The sequence below is a fragment of the Podarcis cretensis genome, assembly GCF_951804945.1.
Source record: "Podarcis cretensis genome assembly, chromosome: 8".
Lineage (NCBI taxonomy): Eukaryota > Metazoa > Chordata > Lepidosauria > Squamata > Lacertidae > Podarcis > Podarcis cretensis.
The window spans coordinates 16,228,763-16,252,704 of record NC_137177.1 but is presented as its reverse complement, the minus strand read 5'-3'; the positions used below and the strand labels follow the sequence as shown (position 1 = coordinate 16,252,704).

The 23,942-nt window shown below is 45.8% G+C and overlaps 1 protein-coding gene and 1 pseudogene across 5 annotated transcripts in view; one reads left to right on the top strand and one right to left on the bottom strand.

Annotated features, from left to right (window-relative positions):
• Positions 1-1,771: 1,771 nt before the first annotated feature.
• LOC307221589 (chemerin-like receptor 1 pseudogene) lies at positions 1,772-5,991 on the top strand (annotated as a pseudogene). Its single transcript, XR_013844038.1, has 2 exons — positions 1,772-2,312; positions 4,558-5,991. The product of XR_013844038.1 is annotated as a chemerin-like receptor 1 pseudogene (transcript).
• A 2,990-nt stretch (positions 5,992-8,981) lies between these two features.
• Positions 8,982-23,942, bottom strand: part of PHLDB3 (pleckstrin homology like domain family B member 3) — a 39,380-nt gene continuing 24,419 nt past the window's right edge. For 3 of the 4 annotated variants that reach the window (XM_079986058.1, XM_079986060.1, XM_079986059.1), the window contains exons 8-16: positions 23,725-23,811; positions 22,523-22,621; positions 20,889-20,982; positions 19,551-19,719; positions 18,103-18,190; positions 16,378-16,434; positions 13,531-13,750; positions 11,349-11,434; positions 8,982-10,041 (exon numbers count right to left, since the gene is read on the bottom strand). In XM_079986058.1, the coding sequence (XP_079842184.1) occupies positions 9,907-10,041; positions 11,349-11,434; positions 13,531-13,750; positions 16,378-16,434; positions 18,103-18,190; positions 19,551-19,719; positions 20,889-20,982; positions 22,523-22,621; positions 23,725-23,811 (1,035 nt within the window). In that variant the 3' untranslated portion in view covers positions 8,982-9,906. The remainder of the gene's footprint in view (positions 10,042-11,348; positions 11,435-13,530; positions 13,751-16,377; positions 16,435-18,102; positions 18,191-19,550; positions 19,720-20,888; positions 20,983-22,522; positions 22,622-23,724; positions 23,812-23,942) is intronic. The other variant, XM_079986061.1, reaches the window with a different exon arrangement.

The window sequence follows — 23,942 nt, the reverse complement described above, 5'->3', positions numbered from 1 at the left end:
TGACAGTTTATACCTGTAAATCTGTAATGCTTGAAACGACAATGTGTCTGTGACACACTCCTTGAAATAAATTTTAAAACTGAAATGTTAAAATGTTAAAATAAAAATAATAAGCACTCTAGCAGAGAGCCCGAGTCCGCTCTCTCTGGTGCATTCATTATGTAACGGAACAGCAGCATCGCCTCTTCCATAAAGTATCTGAGCGGACAAAGGGGCTGCTGGATCAATGGGACATACCAAACATTACTAACACAGAGACACGCCTGTCCTGGTTGTTCATTTGGTGTGTGTTGCATTTGTTGAATCTACAACTGCTGCCCTGTGTTGGCACCGTAGTTTTAGTAAAATTACCATGTGTTTCTTTGGCCCCATCTGCCCAACACACTGAAAACAGTATCATACTACTTTAAAGAGTCATAGCTTCTCCCCAAAGAATCCTGGGAACTGTAATTTATTCTGAGTAGTTGTTGTTGTTGTTGTTGTTGTTGTTGTTGTTGTTATTATTATTATTATTATTATTATTATTATTATTTATTATTACTTATACCCCACCCATCTCACCAGGCATCCCCAGCCACATTGGGCAGCTTCCAACAGGATATTAAACACACAATGAAACATCAAACATTTAAAACTTCCCTAATCAGGGCTGCCTTCAGTCAGACAGTTGTTTACCATATTTTTTGTTCTATAAGACGCACCAGACTATAAGACGCACCTAGTTTTTGGAGGAGGAAAACAAGAAAAAAAAAATATTCTGAATCTCAGAACCCAGAACAACAAGAGGGATAGCTGCGCAGCGAAAGCAGCGATCTCTCTTGCTGTTCTGGCTTCTGGGATAGCTGCGCAGCCTGCATTCACTCCATAAGACGCACACACATTTCCCCTTACTTTTTAGGAGGGAAAAAGTGAGTCTTATAGAGCAAAAAATACGGTATTTCCTTGACATCTGATGGGAGGGCGTTCCACAGAGAAGGCCCTCTGCCTGGTTCCCCGTAGCTTCACTTCTCGCAGGGAGGGAACTGCCAGAAGGCCCTTGGAGCTGGACCTCAGTGTCCAGGCTGAATGATGGGGGTGGAGACTTTCCTTCAGATATACAGGTGTTGAGAGTTGCTAGAAAGCTCCTATTCAGAAAGCTGCAACCCCCAACATTTGCCAGGGAACTGTTAAACTGTTCTGAGAACTGTAGCTCTGTAAGGGGAATAAGATCTCCTAATATCTGTCAGCACCCTTAAGAAACTCCAGAACCCAGAATTCTTTGAAGGAAGCTAGGACTGTTTAGAATAATGCTGCTTTTAATGTATAGTGCGGGGGGGGGGGTGGGTTACTATTTCTTTCAGACAGCTTTGCCTCCTTGGAGGCCTGATTGTCATAGAATCGTAGAGTTGGAAGGAACCCCAAAGGTCATCTAGTCCAACCCCCCTGCAACTCAGGAGTTTCCTTACAGGATATGTGCAATACAGACACATTCAGCAACATTTGCTATGTGGGTGGGTGCTTCTGGGAAGGGGTGAGCTAAAATGAAACATGCAAGAATTGTCTCTGTATGTGTGGTATCTGGAGGGTCGGACCTTTCCCAGCCCCATAACTAAGAGCAGCTGGGGGAATTTTGCAAAAATGTTTTTTTAAAAAACCAATTACAGAATAAATCAGGCAAATGTGCTTTCATTCAAGTTGCAGAATCCAGCTTTTCCTTGTTGCAGAAGGAAAAAAAAACCCACGGAATAAATCAGGCAAATGTGCTCGCATTCCGGTTGCAGAATTCAGCTGTTTCGTGTAGCAGAACTTGGCTGAACTTTTGCAAAGAGTGCACATCCAGCCCTGCCCACTGTCGACTCTGCAAACCCGCTCTCTACTACAAAAGGAACAGCTCATTCCTGAGAGAAAGAATTCCTCTTCAAGACAAGCATCGGGTGAAATCTCTGACTCCCGTGAATCATTACACCCTGCAGCTTTAGGAGAGCAATTGCATTTTTTCTTTCTTTTTATGGATGCCTCGCCTTGCTTCCACAGAACTCTTCATTAGAGGGCTTCCTGCCTTTCCTGGTGCCTCAATTGGCCACTGTTATCTCGGTCTACAAGCAGAGCTTCCCAAACACACACCAGCCTCTGTGTTCCCCCCTCTTCCACGCACAATGAAGTAAACATATCACCGAGTTCCCCTTTTCATCAGGAGCTAATCTTTGTCTTGGCCAGAGACCAAGGTCTTAGCCCGGCGAGGAAGACAAGCAGCAACCAAGAAGTCTTCAGTTTCATGCACAAGGACACCAACGAAGGACCATAGAAGACCAGAGTCCTGCAACCTCTGACAGGTAAGGGTTGGGTCCAAGATGCTTCATCTCCTTGGACATTGTCCTGCTAGAGCTTACATTTTCAAATCAGATGGAAGCTAGTGTGAGGGAAAACACATCACAATGGTCTTTCTTGTCTCTGTAGCTGTTCCAGTTGCTTTGGTCTTTTGAAGCAAGGTAAATGTGTTTTTATCGTCCATCTGGCGAGATTGTTTCTTCCCTGCATAGATTGCACCTCTGTTGTGGTCTGTGGCCACCAACATTGTGCTCTGTCTGCATTGTGGTTTGCATCGCAATGTGTGTCATAATGGCATCCCAATGTGATTTAGGTGTGTGGCCTCAGTGGCATGCTTAGGATGGAGCGTGTGCCTCTCACTTTCCCTGTATGTGGTTCATACTTTCGTGTAGAGAAAGCTCAGCTGAGTGGAGGCAGCAACAAGGTCCCGGGTTCCAATCCTGACATTCCCGATTAAAAACAACCTCATATGGCAGAGCTGGGAAGGTTCTGTGCCAGCGACAGTGGGGAGCCACAGGCTGAATGAACACCATATATTTAAAGCACCGCACCACCAAAGAATCCTGGGAATTGTAGTGTTTGAATGGTGCTGAAAATTCTAGCTCTCTCAGGGTTAAACTACAGCTTCCAGGGCCATTAAGGAGGTGTTTTAAATGTACTTTAAATGTATGATGTGTACGCAGCCTAAGTCAATCAAAGCAGATGGATATTTCCCACTACTCTAGTAACAGAGGCACTCCCTTTTTCTGGGAAAAGAAAGATACCATTTGGCAAGGTGAGACAGCCACTTCAGGTGGCAGATTTTTTTCCTCCACTTTTCTTCCTGAGGCCCCTCCCTCCCAGTCATTTCCCTCTGTTATCACGAGTTCTCCACATTTCCACATCAGTATGTGATTAAAACAAAAAACTTCTAAAAATCCAACAGCGTTTTAGTGTGAATTTCACTCAATAGACACTTTTCCCCCTAACAAAGTCATTTTGCCTACTATAATGGATTTTGGTATTTGGTGTTCACTAATCTCTGCATTTGCACACACACCCTTATCCTAGCATATGCATTTCTGTACGCATTACTTGCCTGAAAAACTGCATTGCAAAATTCAGATAAATTTCAAAGGATGGTAGTGTTTGGGTTGTTTATGTTGTTTATGAAAATGCAGATTAGGTAGGCTCATCTTGAAATGTGAACTGAATTAGTTTTCTGGGTGAGGACGTAAATTCAGTTCACATTTATAGGCAAATCGTATCAAATTTGCACATAGTGAAACAATACGTAAAACAAAATGCAGCTCTCCTTCTAGATATGCACTTATATGAATTTTGCTATGCAGTTTTTCAGCCAAGTAATGTGTACAGAAATTACCTGCTCTAGATCGCACAGCTAATTCTCCCCTGGTCTCCTCACTGGCCCACATAGGACTAATTTAGCCAGCTAGCCCTGGTGATCATCTAATGTTTATTGGATGGATTTTCCCCCTAAATTGATTTTTGAATTCTGAATTTATTGTTATTCATGTTTTATACTGTATTTTATGCTGTTTTTTGTTGCATCAATTAAGCATTTTAAATTTGTTGTTAGCCACCCTGAGCCCGGTTTTCTGAACTGGGAAGGGCGGGGTATAAATAAAAAATTTATTTATTATTATTATTATTATTATTATTATTATTATTATTATTACAAAGGCCATGCAACATAGCAAGGGAGAGGAAGGGAGAGAAGTCTCTCATCCAACTTCCTTTTCTGGTCCTGGGGTTTGCTGCTTTTTGGGGTATTGGACTGCATGCAGAAGCCCTTCAGATGATGGAGGGCTGTGGGCAGGGGAGGGGAGGGGAGGCCTTCCTGCTTCTTGCCGTGATTTGTTCCTGCTCCTCAAAGTTCCTACCTAATGCAGAGAGGGGTTGAGGAATTGGCAAGTGGGGGGACAATTTGGAGAAATGAATCTGAGGCGTGGGCTGCATTTTGATTGGCTTTCATAGCTTGACAGGCAAGCTTGAATCCGTGAAGAGTTCACTCAGCATTCGTTCGCAAGGATAATTTTTTCTTTCTTTCTGCTTCTCTCTTCTCTTTTTCCATTTTTTTTAAATAATAATAAAAAAACATTTTTAAAAAGTCTCTTTCTCAAGTTACCTACAGCAGGGGCAGCTAATCTGTGGCCCTGCAGATGTTGCTGGGGCACAAGTCCTCTCCTTTCGAGGTTCACATACCTGCCTCAGAAACACCTGACTTCCCATTTCTCTCTCTTTTCGAAGGTTCCATCATGGACGTCAACGCCACTGCCCTGTGGCCTACCAGTGTCTCCTTGCAGCTGCCTTCCAAAGCTAGAAGCGAAGAGAGCAAAATAATGGACGCGATCCAGATCTTCTTCTACAGTGTGGTTTTCCTGCTTGGCTCCCTCGGCAACGGGACTGTGATCTGGATCACAGCGCGCAAGGTCTTACGTACTGTCAATTGTGTTTGGTTCTTCCACCTAGCCCTGGCCGACTTTCTGTTCTCGGTCAGCCGGATAGTGCCACTGCTGAAGAACGCCTTCTACGAGGGGTGGCCCTTTGGGATCTTCCTGTGCCAAGCCAACAGCTTCATCAAGTACCTCAACATGTTCTGCAGTGTCTTCCTCCTGGCTGCTATCAGCTTGGACCGAGCAGTTTCCGTGTCCTACCCGGTGTGGTTCAAAAACCACCGGGGGGCCCGCATGGCGTGGCTGGCTGCTGCTGGGGCCTGGTTTGTGGCTACTGCCGCAAGCCTCCCCTTCTATCTTTACCGAAGAGTGGTAGCAGAGAAAGGGAGCACCAAGTGTTCCCTCGCCCTGGGGGACCAGGTTTCAGTGAAGTGGGCCTTGTATCTTCTGAGGTTGGTCTGTGGGTTCCTGGCTCCCTTTGCCATCATTGTGGTCTGCTATGGGATCATCACGGTGAAATTGAGGAAGCGACAGACCACCTTTCGCTCCAACAAACCCTTCAAGGTCATCTTGGCTATTGTGGTCACCTTCTTTCTCTGCTGGGCACCATACCACATATTCCTCATCCTCAAGCTGGTGGGAGTGAAGGGTCAAGGGATGTCCATTGGCCTTCCCCTCACGTCCTCTCTGGCCTACCTCAACAGCTGTGCCAACCCCATCCTTTACTTCTTCCTGGGCCTGGACTTCCGCAGGAAGCTCGGCCGTTTCAACTTGGTTGGGGCTTTCAGGAGAACTTTGCTCGAGGAGAGTGGCTACTCCTTCAGAAGGCCTAGCAGATACCAGAAGGAAGCTGCTTCATCTGTCGCTGAGCCAGTCCAATCCACGGTGGTTGATAGAGTGTTGTGAGCAAATTCAAGGTTCTGGAGACTTGTTGGCTTGTGAGGTCCATCATTTGCTGAAACAGTATTAATCCATCACATTCCTTACCAAATCAAATTTTGGACTGCCCGTTTCTGCCCCCAAATTGCGGAGTAGAATGAAATTTCACCTTGTGGTACACAGCGATGTTTTCTGAACATTTTCAACTGGGAATAGCGGGTGTAAGGTTCATGGCAGATCCATTTCTTTATCCAGGTCAGGTTTTTCATAATGCCCCCGGACTAAGCACAGATAAGTTCACCCCAGGATTTATACTAGACTGACAGGGCAAGGGCAGTTCTGGAAAGAAGAATGAGAGGGCACCCTGGGGCAAGGAAGGAACTCTAGAATAAATCCCTATACCTACTAAGCTTAGTCTGAATGCTGATTCTTACAGTCTCAGGTCTCTGAACATAACTTGTGTGTGTGGTTGTTTGTGGTCTTTTGTCCTATCACTGGGTCTGAAAGCAAATGTGGAGTCACTTGAGGGACAAACAGAGTTCTGCTTTTGAGAACCAGGCTCTGGAAATGGATTGAGGAAAAGTTTCCATAGTTTAGCTTAGCAAAGCGGGAAAACCAAGACCCTTAAAAACCTGGGGAGAATGTTTGCATGGTATTGCAGACTCCCCCCCCCTTCCCTGAGCAGTGAGACTATCCAGGGAACCAGGGCTTCCTGGGTTTAGGTGAGTCAGCATTGGAGACTTAAGGTGCCTTTGCAATAGATGCCTGCAACAACAGCCCTGCAGAATCAAAGAGTTGGAAGACCTGCTCTGGTTGACAGAAGCACGTGTGGTCTGTACCTGTGATGTACCTGTGATGGTGCAAAAAATTATTAAATACAGTCATCAAACAGGCTTCCTAATCCTGGGATTGTAGAAGTTGCTCAAAAGAGACACACCTCTCCCGAGGATTAAGCGACGGCTTTGCTCAACGTTTCCTAGTGCACAAAACAAGTTATTCATCCAGCTTCCCCAGCCCAAATAGGAGACAGGCAGTCTTAATCATGCAGGCTCTATTTCTGAGCTGTTTTGTTGTAGGTGTTGCTGTCTCAAGGAGTGCTGCTGGGTCACATCTAATCCAGCATTTTGTTCTCACAGTGGCCATCCGGATGCCTATTAAGGAAAGCCTGCAACAAGGATGTAAGGACAGTAGCCCTAGTACACCATTGTTTCACAGTGATATATAGGCAGTATAACCTGGCTGCAATATAACCACCATGTCTGATAACCTATTTGACCGTCTTAATCGCCTACTGAAGCTACCCAGCTGGTGGCTGGGTACCCACCACACCCTGTATCAGAAAATTCCATATTTTAACTAGGCGCTATATATGGAGCTTCCTTTAGTCTGTTCTGAATCTCCCAACATTCAGCTTCATTGGACAGGCCTGGGTTCAAGTCCCACAGCAATGGGTTACTGCAGAGGAATAACTAGTCAAGTGACCAGGGTCACCTTCACACCAAGCCAGATACCACCTTAAACAGTCATGGCTTCCCCCAAAGAATTATGGGAGCTGGAAATTGTTAAGGGTGCTGAGAGTTGCTAGGAGGAACCTAATCCCCTCAGAATTACCAATTCTCACACGCAGCTTAACATTCAATCCCACTTCACAGAGAACTTTGGGGACTGAAGTTCTGTGAGAAGAGAATCGGGGACCTTAACAAACTACAGCTCCCATAATGCTTTGGGGAGTTCATAACTGCTTAAAGTGGTATCATAGTGCTTTAACTTGGTGTGAATGCAGCCTAGGACTGAACCAGGGATAGGCAAACTCGGCCCTCCAGATGTTTTGGGACTACAGTTTCCATCATCCCTGACCACTGGTCCTGCTAGCTAGGGATCATGGGAGTTGTAGGCCAAAAACATCTGGAGGGCCAGAGTTTGCCTATGCCTGGACTAAACCATCCCCATTTCTCGGCACTATATGTAGGTGGTGATAATGTATGTGCTGGGTATATGCATTTCACTGAATATTCTTCAGAGGTGGACGAAAATTCTTCGACAGTTCAGGGAAAAGACAATTTTCACCTCCCCCATCTTTCAGAATGTTGAAGGAAGCTGTTTTGCTGGCTCATATTGGGGGATGAAGGGAGTTGTGATCGAAGAGAGGGCAGGAAGGAAAAGGGGCAAAGTCTGTTGAGCAAAAGCAAATTGCCTATAAATGAGGCTGTTTGAGGTCAGTTAAAGATGTGACTGAGCCAAAGGGGGTTTGCAGGTCCTCTGTGCAGTGCAATGCAAGGGCCAACAATCAGCTGTTTGTCAGGGCTTGCGACATGCTATCTGTGGACCTTGCAAACAGTGACAATCAGCTGATTGCTGAGGCTTGCACAGTGACATGTGGCGTTTCACAAGCTGCAGCATCATCCGCATGGGCAGGAAAAAGGCATCACTCAAACACCTGGCAATTGAGAGGTATGAGAGGAGCCATGGGAGGCAGAGACACTCACAGGAATGTGGGAAGCTGTCTTATAAACTGCTTTGGGGTTCTTTTTCAAGAGGCGTACTACTTTTATGAAATAAATAAATACTGAATGAGGCCGTTGGTCCATCCAGCTCAGTACTGCTGCCACTCCAACACTTAGGAAGGCGTTTCTCCCACTCCTACCTGGAGATTGGACCTTGTACATGCAAAGTTGATGCTCTGCCACTGAGCTACGCTCCCTCCTCAGCTGCTGCTGCTCCTTCTCCTTGTCACTGTGCTTGAAGAAAGCAGCTGACCAGGCACCAGAAAAGACTGAAGAGGAGCAAAACTAGCAGCCCACTGTTGGGGAGTGGGCCTGGGCAGGTGTCTCATAATTCACTTGTGCACAGCAGATACGTAGTCATGGGAACAACTGGATATTCCATATAAAGTAAAGGTCAAGGGACCCCTGACCATTAGGTCCAGTCGTGACCGACTCTGGGGTTGCGGCGCTCATCTCGCTTTATTGGCTGAGAGAGCCGGTGTACAGCTTCCGGGTCATGTGGCCAGCATGACTAAGCCGCTTATGGCAAACCAGAGCAGCGCACGGAAACGCCGTTTACCTTCCCGCCGGAGCGGTACCTATTTATCTACTTGCACTTTGACGTGCTTTCGAACTGCTAGGTTGGCAGGAGCAGGGACTGAGCAATGGGAGCTCACCCCATCGCGGGGATTCAAACCGCCCACCTTCTAATTGGCAAGTCCTAGGCTCTGTGGTTTAACCCACAGCACCACGTGGGTACCAAAATAGGCTCTAGCTAGTGCCTGGTGTACTTCCAGGCAGATGCAGGAGAAGAGCAGGATCCGACACAGAGAAGTTTGCAGGGGGAGGGAGGCTGGTCAACTTAATTATCACGAGTGAAACCTTCTTATTGCAGGAGAGAATAACTTGAGTGACATTCAGATCTGTTTCCACTTTAAAGGTTGACATAATAAATAGCCCAGAGTTTTATACATGGTTGCCCCTTTAAGCAGTGTCCCAGGTATTCCAACAAAAGAAAGAAAGACCGAAGCACACAATAAATACTAGGTCTATACAGCGTGGGCAAGATGCCTTGCTTTTCTGCATAGGGGGTGCAGCAGAGTTTTACCCCCCCCCCCAAACACACATATTAAGAACCTCTTCCACAATCCAGTCAAACCCACGTGAACGTAATGTGACAAAAACACTACTGGGGAGGGGTGGAAAAGCCACATGGTTGAGCGAGTCTAAACAAGTAGCAATGATGGAAATAAGATGTACTCCTAAGGGTTACAACCAGGACCAAATCTCAGCTGGTTGGGGCTAGTGCAAGCCATGACTTCTACAAAACCAGCAGGAGTCTACTTGTGACTCATGGAACGTCCAGCCAACTCATAAAATCCACATGAAGTCCAGATGATTCGCTTTGTTCGGCAGGAGCTACAAGTTCCAGAGAAGTTGGTTTTTATCCTTCGGAATGGAAGTCACTTTTATTTATAGAAGAGTTTCCATCTGCCAAGACATTGTCCTAAGTCTTTTCAGAACTCTCTTTTGAGCTGGTCCATTAAAAAACAAACAACAGTATTCAGGCAATTTGTATGAACAAAACAGGCACAGCCAACCATTCTTATTGACTGATTACCCTGTTATAAGGTACTTGGATTCCTCCCTGTTGTTCCGAAGATCAGATAGGCCACACAGCCTTCTGACCGAACATGAAAACACTTGGCCTCTCCTGTCTTGCTCTCAGTCTCTGTACGGGGAGGAGCCATATTTTACAGCAGAGGAGTCCTTCTTGGAAAGAAGTGCAAGGCCCCATAGTCAAGCATGGGGAGCCACGTGTCCACAGCAATCGAGGCCCATCAGTAGCGAACGTTCTCCTCTGCCGCTGTGACAATCGCATCCATCCAGATACGCATCGCCTCCGGGCTGGGCGCCACCATGCAGAAAAGGCGGTCGTAAGTCTTGACGCAGAAGGTCATCTTGGGGCTGGGGCTCTGGCAGAGAGGAGAGTCGAAAGAACAATGGAAACACAAAACTTTCTCATGATGCGCTTTTTCGAAATCCAACCCTTCCTCCTCCAAGGACCTCAAGGCAGGGCATGTGGTGCTCTTTCAACACCTCCCTACCCCCACTTTCATTTTATCCTCATTGCCATTTTGTGGGGTAGCGCTAGGCTCAATTACAGCAGAGCAGCTTTGCAAAGCAACCACATCTCAGTGGTTAGAGCAGAGGCATTGCACAAACCCAATTTCTGTAGACTCCATGAAAAAAAAAATGGATCTGATATATTTGCATTTGTTAATATCATCCACTCTTTAAGTCATACTAGGCATGCTGCCTCATAATACAATTTAAGTTCTGGTAGTGCAAACCTTCCTCTTTCTTTTATTTCCGTTAGCAGTTTGTACTTTATCCTTGTTTTTTTGCCCTGCCGTATAAATCTTGCCAAATCTCTCTGCCATTCTTTAAAGCAATTTAGTCCACTTATTATTGGGATTGTTTGAAAAAGAAACAACATTTTCGGTAGCACAGTCATCTTTATTGTAGCTATCTTTCCCCATAATGATAAATTTAGCCTACTCCAGATTACACTGGGGTAGATAAGGGGCAGGGAACTGAAAGTGGCTCACCTAGCCTCTCTTATTTCACCCCGGGATTCTCCCTAGGTCACCCTCACCCCCTGCTTCACACTGTCCTCGGGTGGTCTTTGCTTAGCTGGAATGTGTCCATTTGTTTGGTTATTTGTTTATTATCCTGCTCAAAGGAACCCAGGGTGGCAAAGGATAACTCTTCCCAGTTTACAAACCCTTCACCCCCAGATCTACACTCCTCAATGACCCCTGCTCAGTGGCTTCCTGACATGCTTTTGGCCACCATTTGCCTGGATGAAGAGATGCCACCGGCTACGGTATGCAAAGGTTAAGGGTCACACCTGCAGCTCCACCCACTTTTGCCCCCCTGGTCTTGCCCAACGCTGGCATATGGGCCCAGAATTTTGCCCGTGATGGAACTTAGTAACATAAGAACCTATAGCCCACATGGTCCGGCATCCTGTTCTCACAGGGGCCAGCCAGATTTCCCAAGCACAAAAACACTGTCCCCTCCTGCCATTTCCAGAAGCATTACTGCCTCCACTGCCACTGATAGCCATCTCCATGAATTTGTCTCATCCCCTTTTAAAGCCCTTGGAGCTGGTGGCTATCGCTGCTTCCTGTGGCAGCTAGTTCCAACTATGCTCTGCATCAGGGGATTTCACGGTGAAGAGAGTTTTAAGGGGGGGGGGGTCTGTGCTTTTTGGTACCTTGAAAGCACTGCGGAGGTGGTCGTAGTACACCTCTTCGATGGCCTGGAAGTAAATGACGCCCTTAAGCTTGGTCTCCTCTTTGTCTGCAACGAGAAAGAAGCAGAGGGGCACATTAGGGAGCTGAGAGTGGCAGGGGAAATACCAAACAGAGGACAGACATGAATTTCTCAGGTGCATCACATTGACCGCTCCACAACACAAGCATAGAGGCATTCTCTAAGGGAATCTCGGACATTCCAGGACTGGGTGCCAGCTGCAGTTCCTTAGGGAAAATAGTACTGGGTTGCAGACTGCAAAACTTTAATTTCTTCATTTTTATTATTTTATTTTAAAGAGAGAGTTTCTAGTTCTTATGGATGTGAAACAAATGAATGGCTATGGCTTAAGAGAGGAAGCCTGGTGAAATTTAAGAGCCTGAGAGGGAGATGAATATGCTTTCCAGTATATTTCATTTTTGTTAGCAACTTGCTTTCCCCATGGATGATGATGATTTTCATTTTTTATACTTATATGCAAATTCTCACATGCAAATAAGAAATATGCAAACAGACTTGATTTGTATGTTCTACACATACCAGCGGTTTGAGCTTCAATCGGCATGGGGAGATTAATGCTGTGTACAGACTTTCGGGATCAAAGGAAGGTGCTTCGTTGCAATAAATGGATTCTTCTGCCACCCCACCCCCCCTGCAACACAAATTGCGCAGGATCTGGATCAGTGCGGTGGCAGAGTCAAGGGATAAAGCCCACCCCAAGGTCCTGATCCAGATTGGAGCCATGCACTGTCAATTTCTGAAAGAAGAAAAGGCTGCTCATATGATTAACACCACATGCAGTTTGGCTCTAAGTCTGCCCATTGAGCCTGAAACTTTCTGCACTGAATGGCAACAGCTCTCTTTCCTATTTCTGCTGCCTGAGACTCCTTTGACTGGAGATGCAAGGGAGAAATCAAAACAGGGACCTTCTGCAGGCAGAGCACCTGTACATAGCAACAGTACATAGCTTTCAGAACTGGGGGAGCCAAGAGCCATCCCGAGCAGCAGGTTCCGATAACAGATGAGCACCCCCACCCTAGTAGCTAATTGGGGGATAAGCAGGCTCACCCTACTGTAATCAAAACCCCAAATTATGCCATCCTCTAAAAGGTGCCAGTCTTTTAAATCTCAACAACAAACCTATGATTACATGAAACAATACTCAGTAAACACACAAGACGTAACTGGCTGTACTTTTGAATAAATAAGGTATTCTATTCATTGTATCAAATTGTAGATTTCAACAGAAGTCTCATAAAATTCAACAAAAAAAGCAGAAGACCCAGTGCATCAGTTCATTCTCTAGTCAGTTCATGCATAAGGTCCATACAGGTATAAGTGTCTATTCCACCTGTCTGTTCATAGAGTCCAATAATCCACATGAAGGGCAATATTACAGGATAGTGGATCTTATAGCATAGTAGTGGTTACATATGAGCCTGTTCTACTGATGGATGGTGAAACAACGCTAATATTCCAGAAATCCTTGCCTTAGACTCTGTGAAAGGATTCTGTGGAACTGTAACAAAAGCTCTTCTGCTTTCTTCATTGAACTTTATGAGACTTCTGTTGAAATCTACAATTTGATGCAATGAATAGTATACCTTATTCATTCAAAAGTACAGCTGGTTACGTCTTGTGTGTTTATTGAGTCTTTTAAACCTCTGCGTGCAAATGAAATAAAGGTAAAGGGACCCCCGATCGTTAGGTCCAGTCGCAGACGACTCTGGAGTTGCGCCCTCATCTTGCTCTATAGGCCGAGTGAGCCGGCGTTTGTCCAGGTCATGTGGCCAGCATGACTAAGCAGCTTTTGGCGAGCCAGAGCAGTGCACGGAAACGCCGTTGACTTTCCCGCCAGAGCGGTACCTATTTATCTACTTGCACTTTGACGTGCTTTCAAACTGCTAGGTTCGCAACAGCATGCATGTTTGGGAGTTTTGCTCCCAGGTGAGAAAGTCTTTCTTCCACCCCACCCCACCCCACCCAAGCCATAAAAAGTGGGAGCAACCTCACAGGACCAGCCTGTTGGATCAGGCCACTGTGAGAACAGGATGCTGATCTAGGTGGGCTTCTGGTGTGATCCAGCAGCACTTCCCTTGCATTTTTTACATGGAGGTTGGTCGTGCGTGGACTCTCCTTCTCACCTGCATAGTAGGCCAGGACACGTTTCTGACGGTCAAAGGTGAACCAGCGCTTCTTCCAGGTCTTGATCCTGCCACCCATCTTGACCAGGTAGCCTTTGCAGGACTTATTGGTCACCCGCACCTGGGAGCAGGTGTCTACGCTGTGCCCCGATGCCTCCAGGTGTTTGCGCAGGTCGAATGTGGCTGGTTTTTGCTCCCGGATCTCGGCTGGGTTAGGATCCTGCAGGACAGCAAGCACGGCAAGGGTTAAATTTGGAAGTGGGGGTTTTTTTTTGGGGGGGTGCGCGTTCAGAGCAGCCTGTACTCTGCGACTGCACCATGTAAGCACAAGAAGCCAAACCGGGCATAGAATTCAGTTTCCTAAGGTTCTCAGCTTTATGCTTTTGCCAAAGCAAGTTTCTAGTCCTTATGGAGGCAAAGAGAAGCTTGAAATACATGTGAGGGAAGGTTGACTGTCTAGTGCTGCTTTGTATGCTTCATGAAAGCCAACAGTTACCCGGCAGAACACCCAGGGAGTTATACCAGTGACGCTGGGACAAAAAGAACAGGAGAGGACTGTTGTCTTCAAATCTAGTACACCAGTTTACTGTAAGTATCTGATCTGGTCACTGTGGGAAACCGGCTAGATGGACTTTTGGCAGAGCTGTTCTTGCAGTCTTATAATGAAGCCTCACATTCTCAGGCTAGTGGATGGGAGCTGAGCAGAATTTGCATTTGAAGCTTGACTGCCTTGTAGAACACATCTCTCCTCACTTCCTATATGCAAATAGTGTTTCTGGTGCGGAATGGGGATGTTACTTTGGGTATGAAATTCTGGCGTTAAGTGAAACATTACAGATATAATCACCAGCTTTCTTTTGGAGTTAGCCCACCTGACCTAGCATCGCCTACCTTGATTGACAGCACCTTTCAAAGCAGAGATACGTACTTAACAACAAACGAGCATAAGAAGAGCTTGGCTGCTGGATCAGGCCCATCTAGTCCAGCATCCTGTTCTCACAGCAGCCAACCAGATGCCTGTGACAGACCCGGAAGCTGGACCAAAGGAAAAGAGCACTCTCCCCTCTAGAAATTGGCAGTTCCCTCGCTACGAGAAGCCAAGTTTCAGGGAACCAGGCAGAGGGCCTTCTCGGTAGTGGCACTCGCCCTGCGGAACACCCTCCCACCAGATGTCAAAGAGAAAAACAACTACCAGACTTTTAGAAGACAACTGAAGGCAGCCCTGTTTAGGGAAGCTTTTGATGTTTAACAGACCATTGTATTTTTTATATTTTGTTGGAAGCCACCCAGAGTGGATGGGGAAACCCAGCCAGATGGGTGGGGTATAAATAAATTTATTATTGTTGTTGTTGTTGTTGTTGTTGTTGTTGTTGTTGTTGTTGTTATCAGAAGCATTACTGCCTCCAACCAGGGAGGCAGAGCACAGCCATCTTGGCTAGCAGCCAATGATAGCCATCTCCTTCAAGAATTTGTATAATTCTCTTTTAAAGCCATCCAAGTTGGTGGTCATCACTGCCTCTTGTGGAAGAGAGTTCCCCAGGTTAACTATGTGCTGCATGAAGAAGTACTTTTGTTTATCTCTCTATAATAGAATTCAAATTGTAATACAATAAAAGAAACAAAGGGAGCAATATAATTACTATTGCTATTATTATTATTTATTAATTTACATACCGCTTACATGCCAAATGGCTTCTAAGTCATATTTAACTACATAACCATTAGAAGACATCTGGAAACAACCTTGTTTAGGGAAGCATTTTATAGTTTTATTATGTTTTTATAAATGTTGGAAGCCACCCAGAGTGGCTGGGGCAACTATTATTATTATTATTATTATTATTATTATTATTATTATTCTATAAAATCAATAAATCATTAAAATACACAGACATAGTTCCATTGGGGCATTAAAACATCCTTAATTAAAATATCTCCACTTCTGGCATCTTCAAGCAAGACTGGGAAACAGACTCTCATCTAAACCTCTGGACAGGAGCTACTTAAATAAAAAGCCGATTAAGAGATTTTTAAAAAATAAAATAAAATAAAATAAAATAAAACGTCTGCCACAGAATTCAAATTGCAATGCCATGAAATACAATGTAAGAAATGAAAGAAGTAATAGTGGAAAATCAATGTGAGCATTTAATGAGGGCATGCCACGGACCACTTGAAGGATGCTTGTGGGCCACTCACAGTCCACGGACCACAGTTTGGGAACCCCTGACGTAAGCTAAGGCTATCAATGGCTACGATCCCATGATCTCTATTTGCTAACTCCAGCTCGGCTCCGAAGACCACCCGCAAGGCAGCAAGAATGAAAGTGTGTTATTTACACTCCTGTCCTCCTTGTGAGTTTCCCGTAAGCGCCTGCTTGGGCACTGAAGGAAACAGAATGCCAAAGAGCAGATCAGCCTTTGGTTTGACTCAGCTCTTAGGAAGAAGCACGGGCTTGCTCACATGTTCACAGAAGCTACCTCCTCTGCTCAAAAAGCTGAATTGTTGTGCGACAAGCATACAGAGTGCAATGAGATTGAGTGTTTGCGGGAGGGAGGCTTGATTAATTTCATTGTACACAGGTTGTACATTGACAATAAAGGTATTATTATTATTCTTGAATCATTTCCCCATCCCCCTGATATGTAGGATAGCTGTCCGGAATGCGCTCTGTGCATGCTCAAAGTCCTTCCCAGTTTACAAGATGCATACCAGAAGCAAATTTGCAACAGGCTCCAGGCTTAGTCCTGGCAAAGCCCGTTTGAGCTCAAGCCACCTTCCCGCTGGGATCCAAAGACGAAAAGGGATCGTAAAAGCTCGTTTTTGATTTTGCAGAAGTTCTCCTACCTTGGTGGACGGGGGCACCTCCATGCGTTTTGCCTCCTCGGCGGCTTTCTTGGCCTCCTGCAAGGAAAGGGAGAGAGCGGGCGATAAGCAGCGAAGCGCCAGCAGCCACAGGCATACCCCAAAAAAGACAAACATCACACGGGCACATGCACACAACCCCAAACCGCAAAAGATAAAAACCAAACGGACTCCCAGACTCCTCCCCTCACGCTCTCTCTCCGTGAAGACCAGGCGAGCAGAGAGCTGACATAGTGAAACCTGCTACTTCCTTGTCCTCGGAGGCACATGGCAGGCAACTGAGGTTACTCTGATTTATGTTCGCTTTCCCCCACCGCCTGCCCACCGGCTAGACCTCACTACTAACAAAATGTTGCGGTGTTCCGTCTCAAGCAAAGAAAAGGGAGTTGAGCAAAGCAATGATGCTGTTAGTTAATGTTAGATTCTGGACTTGGCGGTCTATCGCCAAGGCTTCCTGCAGCTGTTACTGGGGAGTTTTGTGTTATGTTTGTTTTGTTTTCATGGCACAATATATTTATAGTCCTATTCTTCTTCTTTTTTAATGTGCTGCAAGTTGCTTGGAGCCTTTCTGGTAACAAGTAGCTAACAGGCCTATTCATTCATTCATTAGCTAATGAAGAGAAACCAATATGCAACTCCTAGTCATTTTTTAAACAATGCTTTGACATTCCTGTTTTCCAGGGGGTTGGGCTAGATGTCCCTTGGCAGTCCCTTCCAACTCTGCAATTCTATGATTTCCTCATCCTCCTGCGATGAGGCTACATTTTAATATTTTAATGTTTCAATATTTTAATGTTGTATTTTAATTTTGTTTTTAAGTTGTAATCATTCAACTTGTTTTTATTATTGCTTGTAAGCCACTCTGAGCCCAGCCTTGGCTGGGCAGGGCGGGGTATAAATAAAAATTATTATTATTATTACATTGAAACGAATAGCAGAGAAAGCATTACATCATTAATTATGTTAAATTTGTAAAGTCGTGTAGCTTAGCATAAATAATTCCCCAGATTACATGAAACAGCAGGCTATGAGAGCCGCATTTGGCGGAAACCGAACTGCAGCAGAACAGAAAGGGCGTCTCTTGCGACAGAGACAGGTTGGAAGGAAAACTGCTACCTTCTTCTCTTCCCAACTTCAACACCCATTAGCATACCCAGATCTAGTGGTAGTTGAGCAGTCTGATTCCCTCTGAGCTTCATGGCTAAGTGAGGATTTGAACCCTGAACTCTCCAACCCTGGCCTGATGCTCTGCCACTCTACAACTCTGAATTGCATTTAGGTGCTTTAGCATTTATGGCCTCATATGCAAAGAGTATATGGGTGATATTGTGCGACGGAACCCCATAATGCTGCTTATAGGGGAATCAGGTCCAGTAGATTTCCTGGACCTCAGTATGCATGTCAGTTTATTAACCCACCCATCCCACTGCCTTGGCCCCTATCAAATTCTGTCTCACTCCCAAGATCTTTTTACATCAGAGAAAAATGCAGGCAATGCACATAATGTTTAGCTTGGTCCTCATGCTCTTACACTTTGGGGAATGTATGTGTGTGTTTGTGTTTGTGTTTGTGTTGGGAGAGCTGGAGAGACTTGTGGTATGTATACATGGGTGACATCTTCCCACCCACCCCAAATACCAGGGATTATTCTGAAACCAGAGGAAGACCAACAATCTTGGCCTGATATTCGTTGATCTGACTTCTCACCCTTTCCTGCAGCAGCCGCTCTCTCTCGGCCATGGCCTCCCGCACCCTCCGTTCCATCTCGGCCAACTGGGTGACACAGTTCCCAAGGCTGTCGGGAGACATTTCTGGTTAGTGATGGTGGAAGTGAACAAGCAGATATCAGGGTGTCGGCCTGAGCCTGTAGTTCAGGACTGGCTGACATGCTTAGTCCCTCCAGATGTTGCTAGACTACAATTCCCCAGAAACATCTGGAGGGGACCACATTGGCTGCCCTGTGGTGGTGCATCAACATCTGGAGGGCCACACACAGTTCTAAGTATTTCAAGAGACACAGCGCCTCTCTCCACCTCTCTCTCTTCCGCAGGAGGGAAAGTGGGAGATCTCATGAGTCCTGCTGGATCTGGTCAAAGGACCGTCTAGTCCAGCACCCTGTCCTCACAGTGACCAACCAAATGAGAAACCCACAAGCAGGACATGAGTGTGACAGCTCTTCCCACTCCTGTGATTCCCAACAATTGGTATTAGAGGCATACTGCCTCAAACGATGGAGGGAAGAACATAGTCACTGATCAAGCCAAGTAGACTTGCTAAGATGTATAAGACTGAATCAGATAAGTGTTGGAGATGCAATGAGGTTAAGGGTACGTTCTTTCATATGTGTTGGACCTGTAAAAGGGTAAAATAGTATTGGGAAATAATTCATAATGAATTGAAAAAAATGTTGAAAAGCACTTTTCCAAAAAACACAACAACCCCAGTGTCCTTTTCATTGGGGATAATTCAGACGGAATTTTCCAGGTGTCCAAAAAGTTATTTATGTATGTCACCACTGTGGCCTGTGTTTTGTCAGCCCCCAAATGGAAAATGAGCAAGGTCCCAGCTAAAGAAGAATGGCAACTTAAACTGATGGAATATGAGCAGCTTGTGGACCTAACAAATAGAATAAGAGAACAAGAAGAACATATGTTTAAAGAAGATTGAAAAAAGCTTATTGAATATATGGGGGGGGGGAATTGTGTACACTTGAAAACATTGGCAGCATTAAGATAAATTCAACAGTGTAAATAAGTTTTGATGGATGTAATAACGGAATACTGAATGGTTTAGTTTATGTAAAATATGCAGGGATTTATGTTATGCAAAATGAATCATGGAAAAAGAAGGGAAGTCATTGATATTTTAAGGTTGTTCAAATGAATATTCTAAATTGTAAAACAGAAAATTTAATAAAAAATATTTTTTAAAAAGAACATAGCCACTGATCTTCTCCACAAATTTGTCCAGTCCTCTTTTAAAGCCATCTAAGTCTGGGGCCATCACTGCCTCATGTGGAGTCCCATGGTTTAAAGTACTAATGGAATGGCGCCTGCCGAGTGGAGAAGGCCAGCGAGCCAAGGAAAAGGCAGCTGTCTAACTGGCAAGGTGTTTGTTGGGACAGGCTGAGATTAAGGAGAAACGGATGTGCTCACCTATAGGCTCCTTGAGTAGACCCTCCTAGCTGCCCCACAGCTCCTTGGCCAGCCAGCAGCTGGTAGAGGGGGTTGTTGAGACGTGAATATTGCAGGTTTGGGCTGCCTAGGTAGGGCCTGTTGCCCCCACCTGAGAGCTGTGCTGCCAGCATGCTGGGATCCAAAGCACCTGGAGGGAGAGAGGAGGAAATCCAAGGAAAGTGATTGGTCTCCCTAAAGACACAGGGCACATGGTCCTCATCAGAAGACAGTGAAACGGACCATTAGTCCTCTAGCTCAGTACACTGATTGGCAGCGACTTGAACCTGGGAAATTCTGCATGCACGGCAGATGCTCTCTCTCTCTGAGCTATGGCCCAGTAACCCCCCCCCCCCCCACAAATCCCCTCTCTGGAAATCCTAATTTTGGATATAATTGGTCACAACATAGGGTTCAAATCCCCACCCAGCCAGGATGCTCCCTGGGGAGCCTTGGACCAGTCACTATCTCTCAACCTGACCTACCTCACAGGGTTGTTGTGATGTTAAAATGAGAGGGGAGAACCATGCGCACACCACATTGAGCTCCTTGGAGGAACAGTGGAGTATAAATGTACTAAACAAATAACAGGTCCATTTGTTTTCCTGCCTCACCATTTAGATAAAAGAGATCGAGTTCCTGTAAAACATCTTATTTCAAACCTCTTGGTTCACTGCTGAAGTGTGGTTTGTTTGTTTTTTTGCCAGCCACCATGAAGTTCAAACCATGCCATCAGTGAAAGAATGGCTGACGAAAGGCTAAGAGTTGCCTCCCCCTGGAAAAATCGTGGCTTTAGGTTGCTTTGGACTACAATCCCCATCATCCCTACCAAGGATCATGCTGGCTGGGGCTGATAGGAGTTGTATTCTAAAATGCCTGGAGGGCAGAGATGGGTTTACCACTGGCTCATACTTTTTGGAGGTGAAAGGGGCTTTTCACATCAATGGGTAAGGTGGATAGCATTCACTGTTTATTGGAATGGGTGTTGTACTTTTCACTGGATAGAAGTCAGTTTTTTGTGCTAAAGTGATAACAACAACCTCTGCAACCAAAATGTCATGTATATGAACCTTACCCACCCACCTCCAAAAACAGTATTCCTTGAATTTCCCCCTTTTTCTTGTCTCATGCTTTACGCCCACTCCAAATAACTGGTTGCTAGCTCATTTCTGGGCCCAATCCAAGGTGCTCACATTCATGTTTAAAGCTGTAATTGACTTAGGCCCCAAATACCTGAAAGACCACCTCCTTCTTTGATTGTTGTAACCCACCCTAGAACCTTAGGGTGAAGGGTAGGTAATTAATAATAATAATCCATACCATGCATAGAAAGGGGGCGCTGTGCAGTCCTGGTCGTGAGGCGTTCTCCTCTCCTACGGGGGAGACTTGCAGTCCTCTGCAATCCAATTGATCCCTGGGCAGAGAAAACAGGAAGGTAAGAATTAGGGTCGAAGCTCCCACTCCACTTCTCCCCTCGTGCTTTGAAAAGAGCCAGGTTTTTATTTGTTTGTTCGTTTGTCAGCCTGCCTGTTTGTCTGGTAATTTCTTAGCCAGCTTTATGAGAATTACATCCAGTAAAATCCATCACACATAAGCAACGGCACTTACCTCTTGAGCACCAGAAATAGAGGGAATGATTCAACAACATGGAAGAAGGGTCTATTAGCCACGCTGGCTATCTAGAACCTCACAAGTGGCATCTGATTTAACTTGTTCCTTCAATGCAAGGATTTAGAGCAAAATGTACTTCAGGAGGCTTGGTTTGGTCAGAATTGAGTATACACTTCCAGAGTTAATGCTAAAGACGTCATAAATAAGCCTTTTCTATTTTTCTCGTTGTTTGGTTAATGATTCCTTGCCAGAGGTAGCTGCTAGAACTTTGTGTGTGAAGTTCCCCCATAGAATGGTCCATCAAAACCCCAGGGGACAGCTTTGGGGTGAAGATGCCTTCAGGTTTTGACTCCACCTACCCTGGTTGACCACTGGATTCCTCTGGCCAGGGAGAGAGTTTCCTGTGCCGGCTGAGACTTGCAACAAGAGCTCCTCGGGGCCTGAGCAACAGCAAACTCCTGAATTACAGATTATTTGTTGATCCTAGCTTGCTCCTCGCACCTGACTCTAGTTCGCCCTCTGGCTGTGATTTGCTCTTTGGTCGTGACTGACTGATTGATTTCACCTTCTACTGCCTTGCAAGGCTCAGCCCCAATATTCCCCTAGCAAAGGGCAATCTCATATTCCCAAGTCTCTGTCCTTTTGCCCCTTGAGTCACTGCCATGTCTACTAGCCACAATGACTATGCACTACCCGCACAGTCGGAGACAGTAATGTTTCTGAACATCAGCAGCTAGAAACCACAGGAGGGGAGAGTGCTCTTGCGCTCGGTTCCCGTTTGCTGGTTTTGTTCCACTGCAAGAACAGGAAGCTGGGCTAGATCCAGTCTGGTCCAGCAGGTTCTACTTGTGTTCTTATGCCAACACGCCATCTTTGTTCCAGAATCTACCTTGCAGTGGTGGCTGGTGCCCATTGGAACTGGTAGGGCAGGAGGCCAACAGGAAGTGGAACCACAGCCAGAGTCAGAAGGCAGGTATGTGAGGACTGGATAAGGGCAGGCTGAGGTTGCTGAATGTGTCCCATTTGCCCTAACAGACCTCCACTGCAGCAGTTAAGCCATTGGATATCTGCTGCCTCTACTGCTGGTCCATGATCCAAAAGCACCCTGAAAAGATGCAGATGCCCCATCCTCTCCCATCAAAGACAATGCAGATCCAAAGGAGCTATAGCAAACATCTCACATAACCTGGTGCCCTATGGATGTTTGGGAGTTGTAGTCTGCTAACATCCAGAGGGCACTAGGTTGGGTGGTTGGGGGAAGCACAGCTGCAGAATCACGTCTGTACACATAAAAGGAAGATAAGACACTGAAAATCAGCACAGACCAACAGGACAAGACAGACCTTGACAGAACTGCGGACGGAGAAGACACAGGAGGAGGAGTCTGATTGGTCGGAACCCAACACAATGACCTTCCGATCCGTCTTTTGGGTGAAAGTGAGCTGCAGGGAGAGACAGGCACAGATAAAAGGATGGAAGCGATGTTTCTCCTCCCCCCCCCCAACCCAACCCTCCCGAAATACTAAATAAATCTTCTGTTGCTTTTACCACCAGAACCAATCAAAAAGGTGTGAGTTTTTTCAGCACAGTCCCAGCAAGCTTTTCCCATGTGGTCTGGCAGCATACATGATAGTTTACATGACTCCCCTGTCCTCCTTCCCTGCAAGGTTGACTTGCAAAAATTTAACCTGGTTAAACTTCCCTAAACAGGGCTGCCTTCAGATGTCTTCTAAAAGTCAGGTAGTTGTTTATCTCTTTGACATCTGATGGGAGGGCGCCACTACCGAGGTTTTCTCTGTTGTATGCAACAGGCAGAAATTCAACAGGCACAGCCTCCCTTAGATCTGAACCATTCATTTATTCAAGTTATTTATAGGCCACTCCTTTCAAAATGTTTTCAGATTGTTTTAAATACATTTTATTTTATTCTATTTTATTCTATTCTATTTTACGCTGCATTGTTTTACTGCGTGGTTGCTTGCAGCCCTGGGCTTCTTTGAGGATGTCAGGTGCACAGATAGATAATGAATAAATAAGTAACTTTGAATAAATAATAATATTCATCCGGGAGTAGTTTATAATGCAATCTAAAACACAGCAATAATAAAAACGTACCGTATTTTTCGCCCTAGAGGACGCACCTTTCCCCCTCCAAAAATGAAGGGGAAATGTGTGTGCATCCTATGGGGCGAATGCAGGCTTTTGCTGAAGCCTGGAGAGCGAGAGGCGTCGGTGCGCACCGACCCCTCTGCCTCTCCAGGCTTCAGGAAGCTATCCACAAGCTCCCGCGGGCTCACAAGGCTTGCGGGCAGCAGCCTGCAGCCCGGAGCACGGGGAACCCTCCGGAGGACGCCTCATGCTGCGGGCAAGTCTCCGCAAGCCTTGCGCACCCGCGGGAATTCCCCCCGGGCTCGCAAGGCTTGGGGCGGCAGCCTGCAGCCCGAACCACGGGGCACGCTGCGGAGCACACCCCGTGCTTCGGGCAGATGTCTTGGATGGGCACTGGTGGATGGAGAGACAAAAGGGAGTACCTGAAACGGCTTACCTGAGTGACACCCTGCTTACTTTCAGAGGAGTCCTCTCCCCCATCCTCTGAATACTCCGAGCCCATGTCCATTAGGCGATTTTTCTCCTACACCAAGAACAACAACAATTCATATATATATAAGGGTCTGGTGACTTCTGTTTCAGTGTATCTAAAGAAGTGTGCATGCACACGAAAGCTCATAGCTATAACAAACTTAGTTGGTCTCTAAGGTGCTA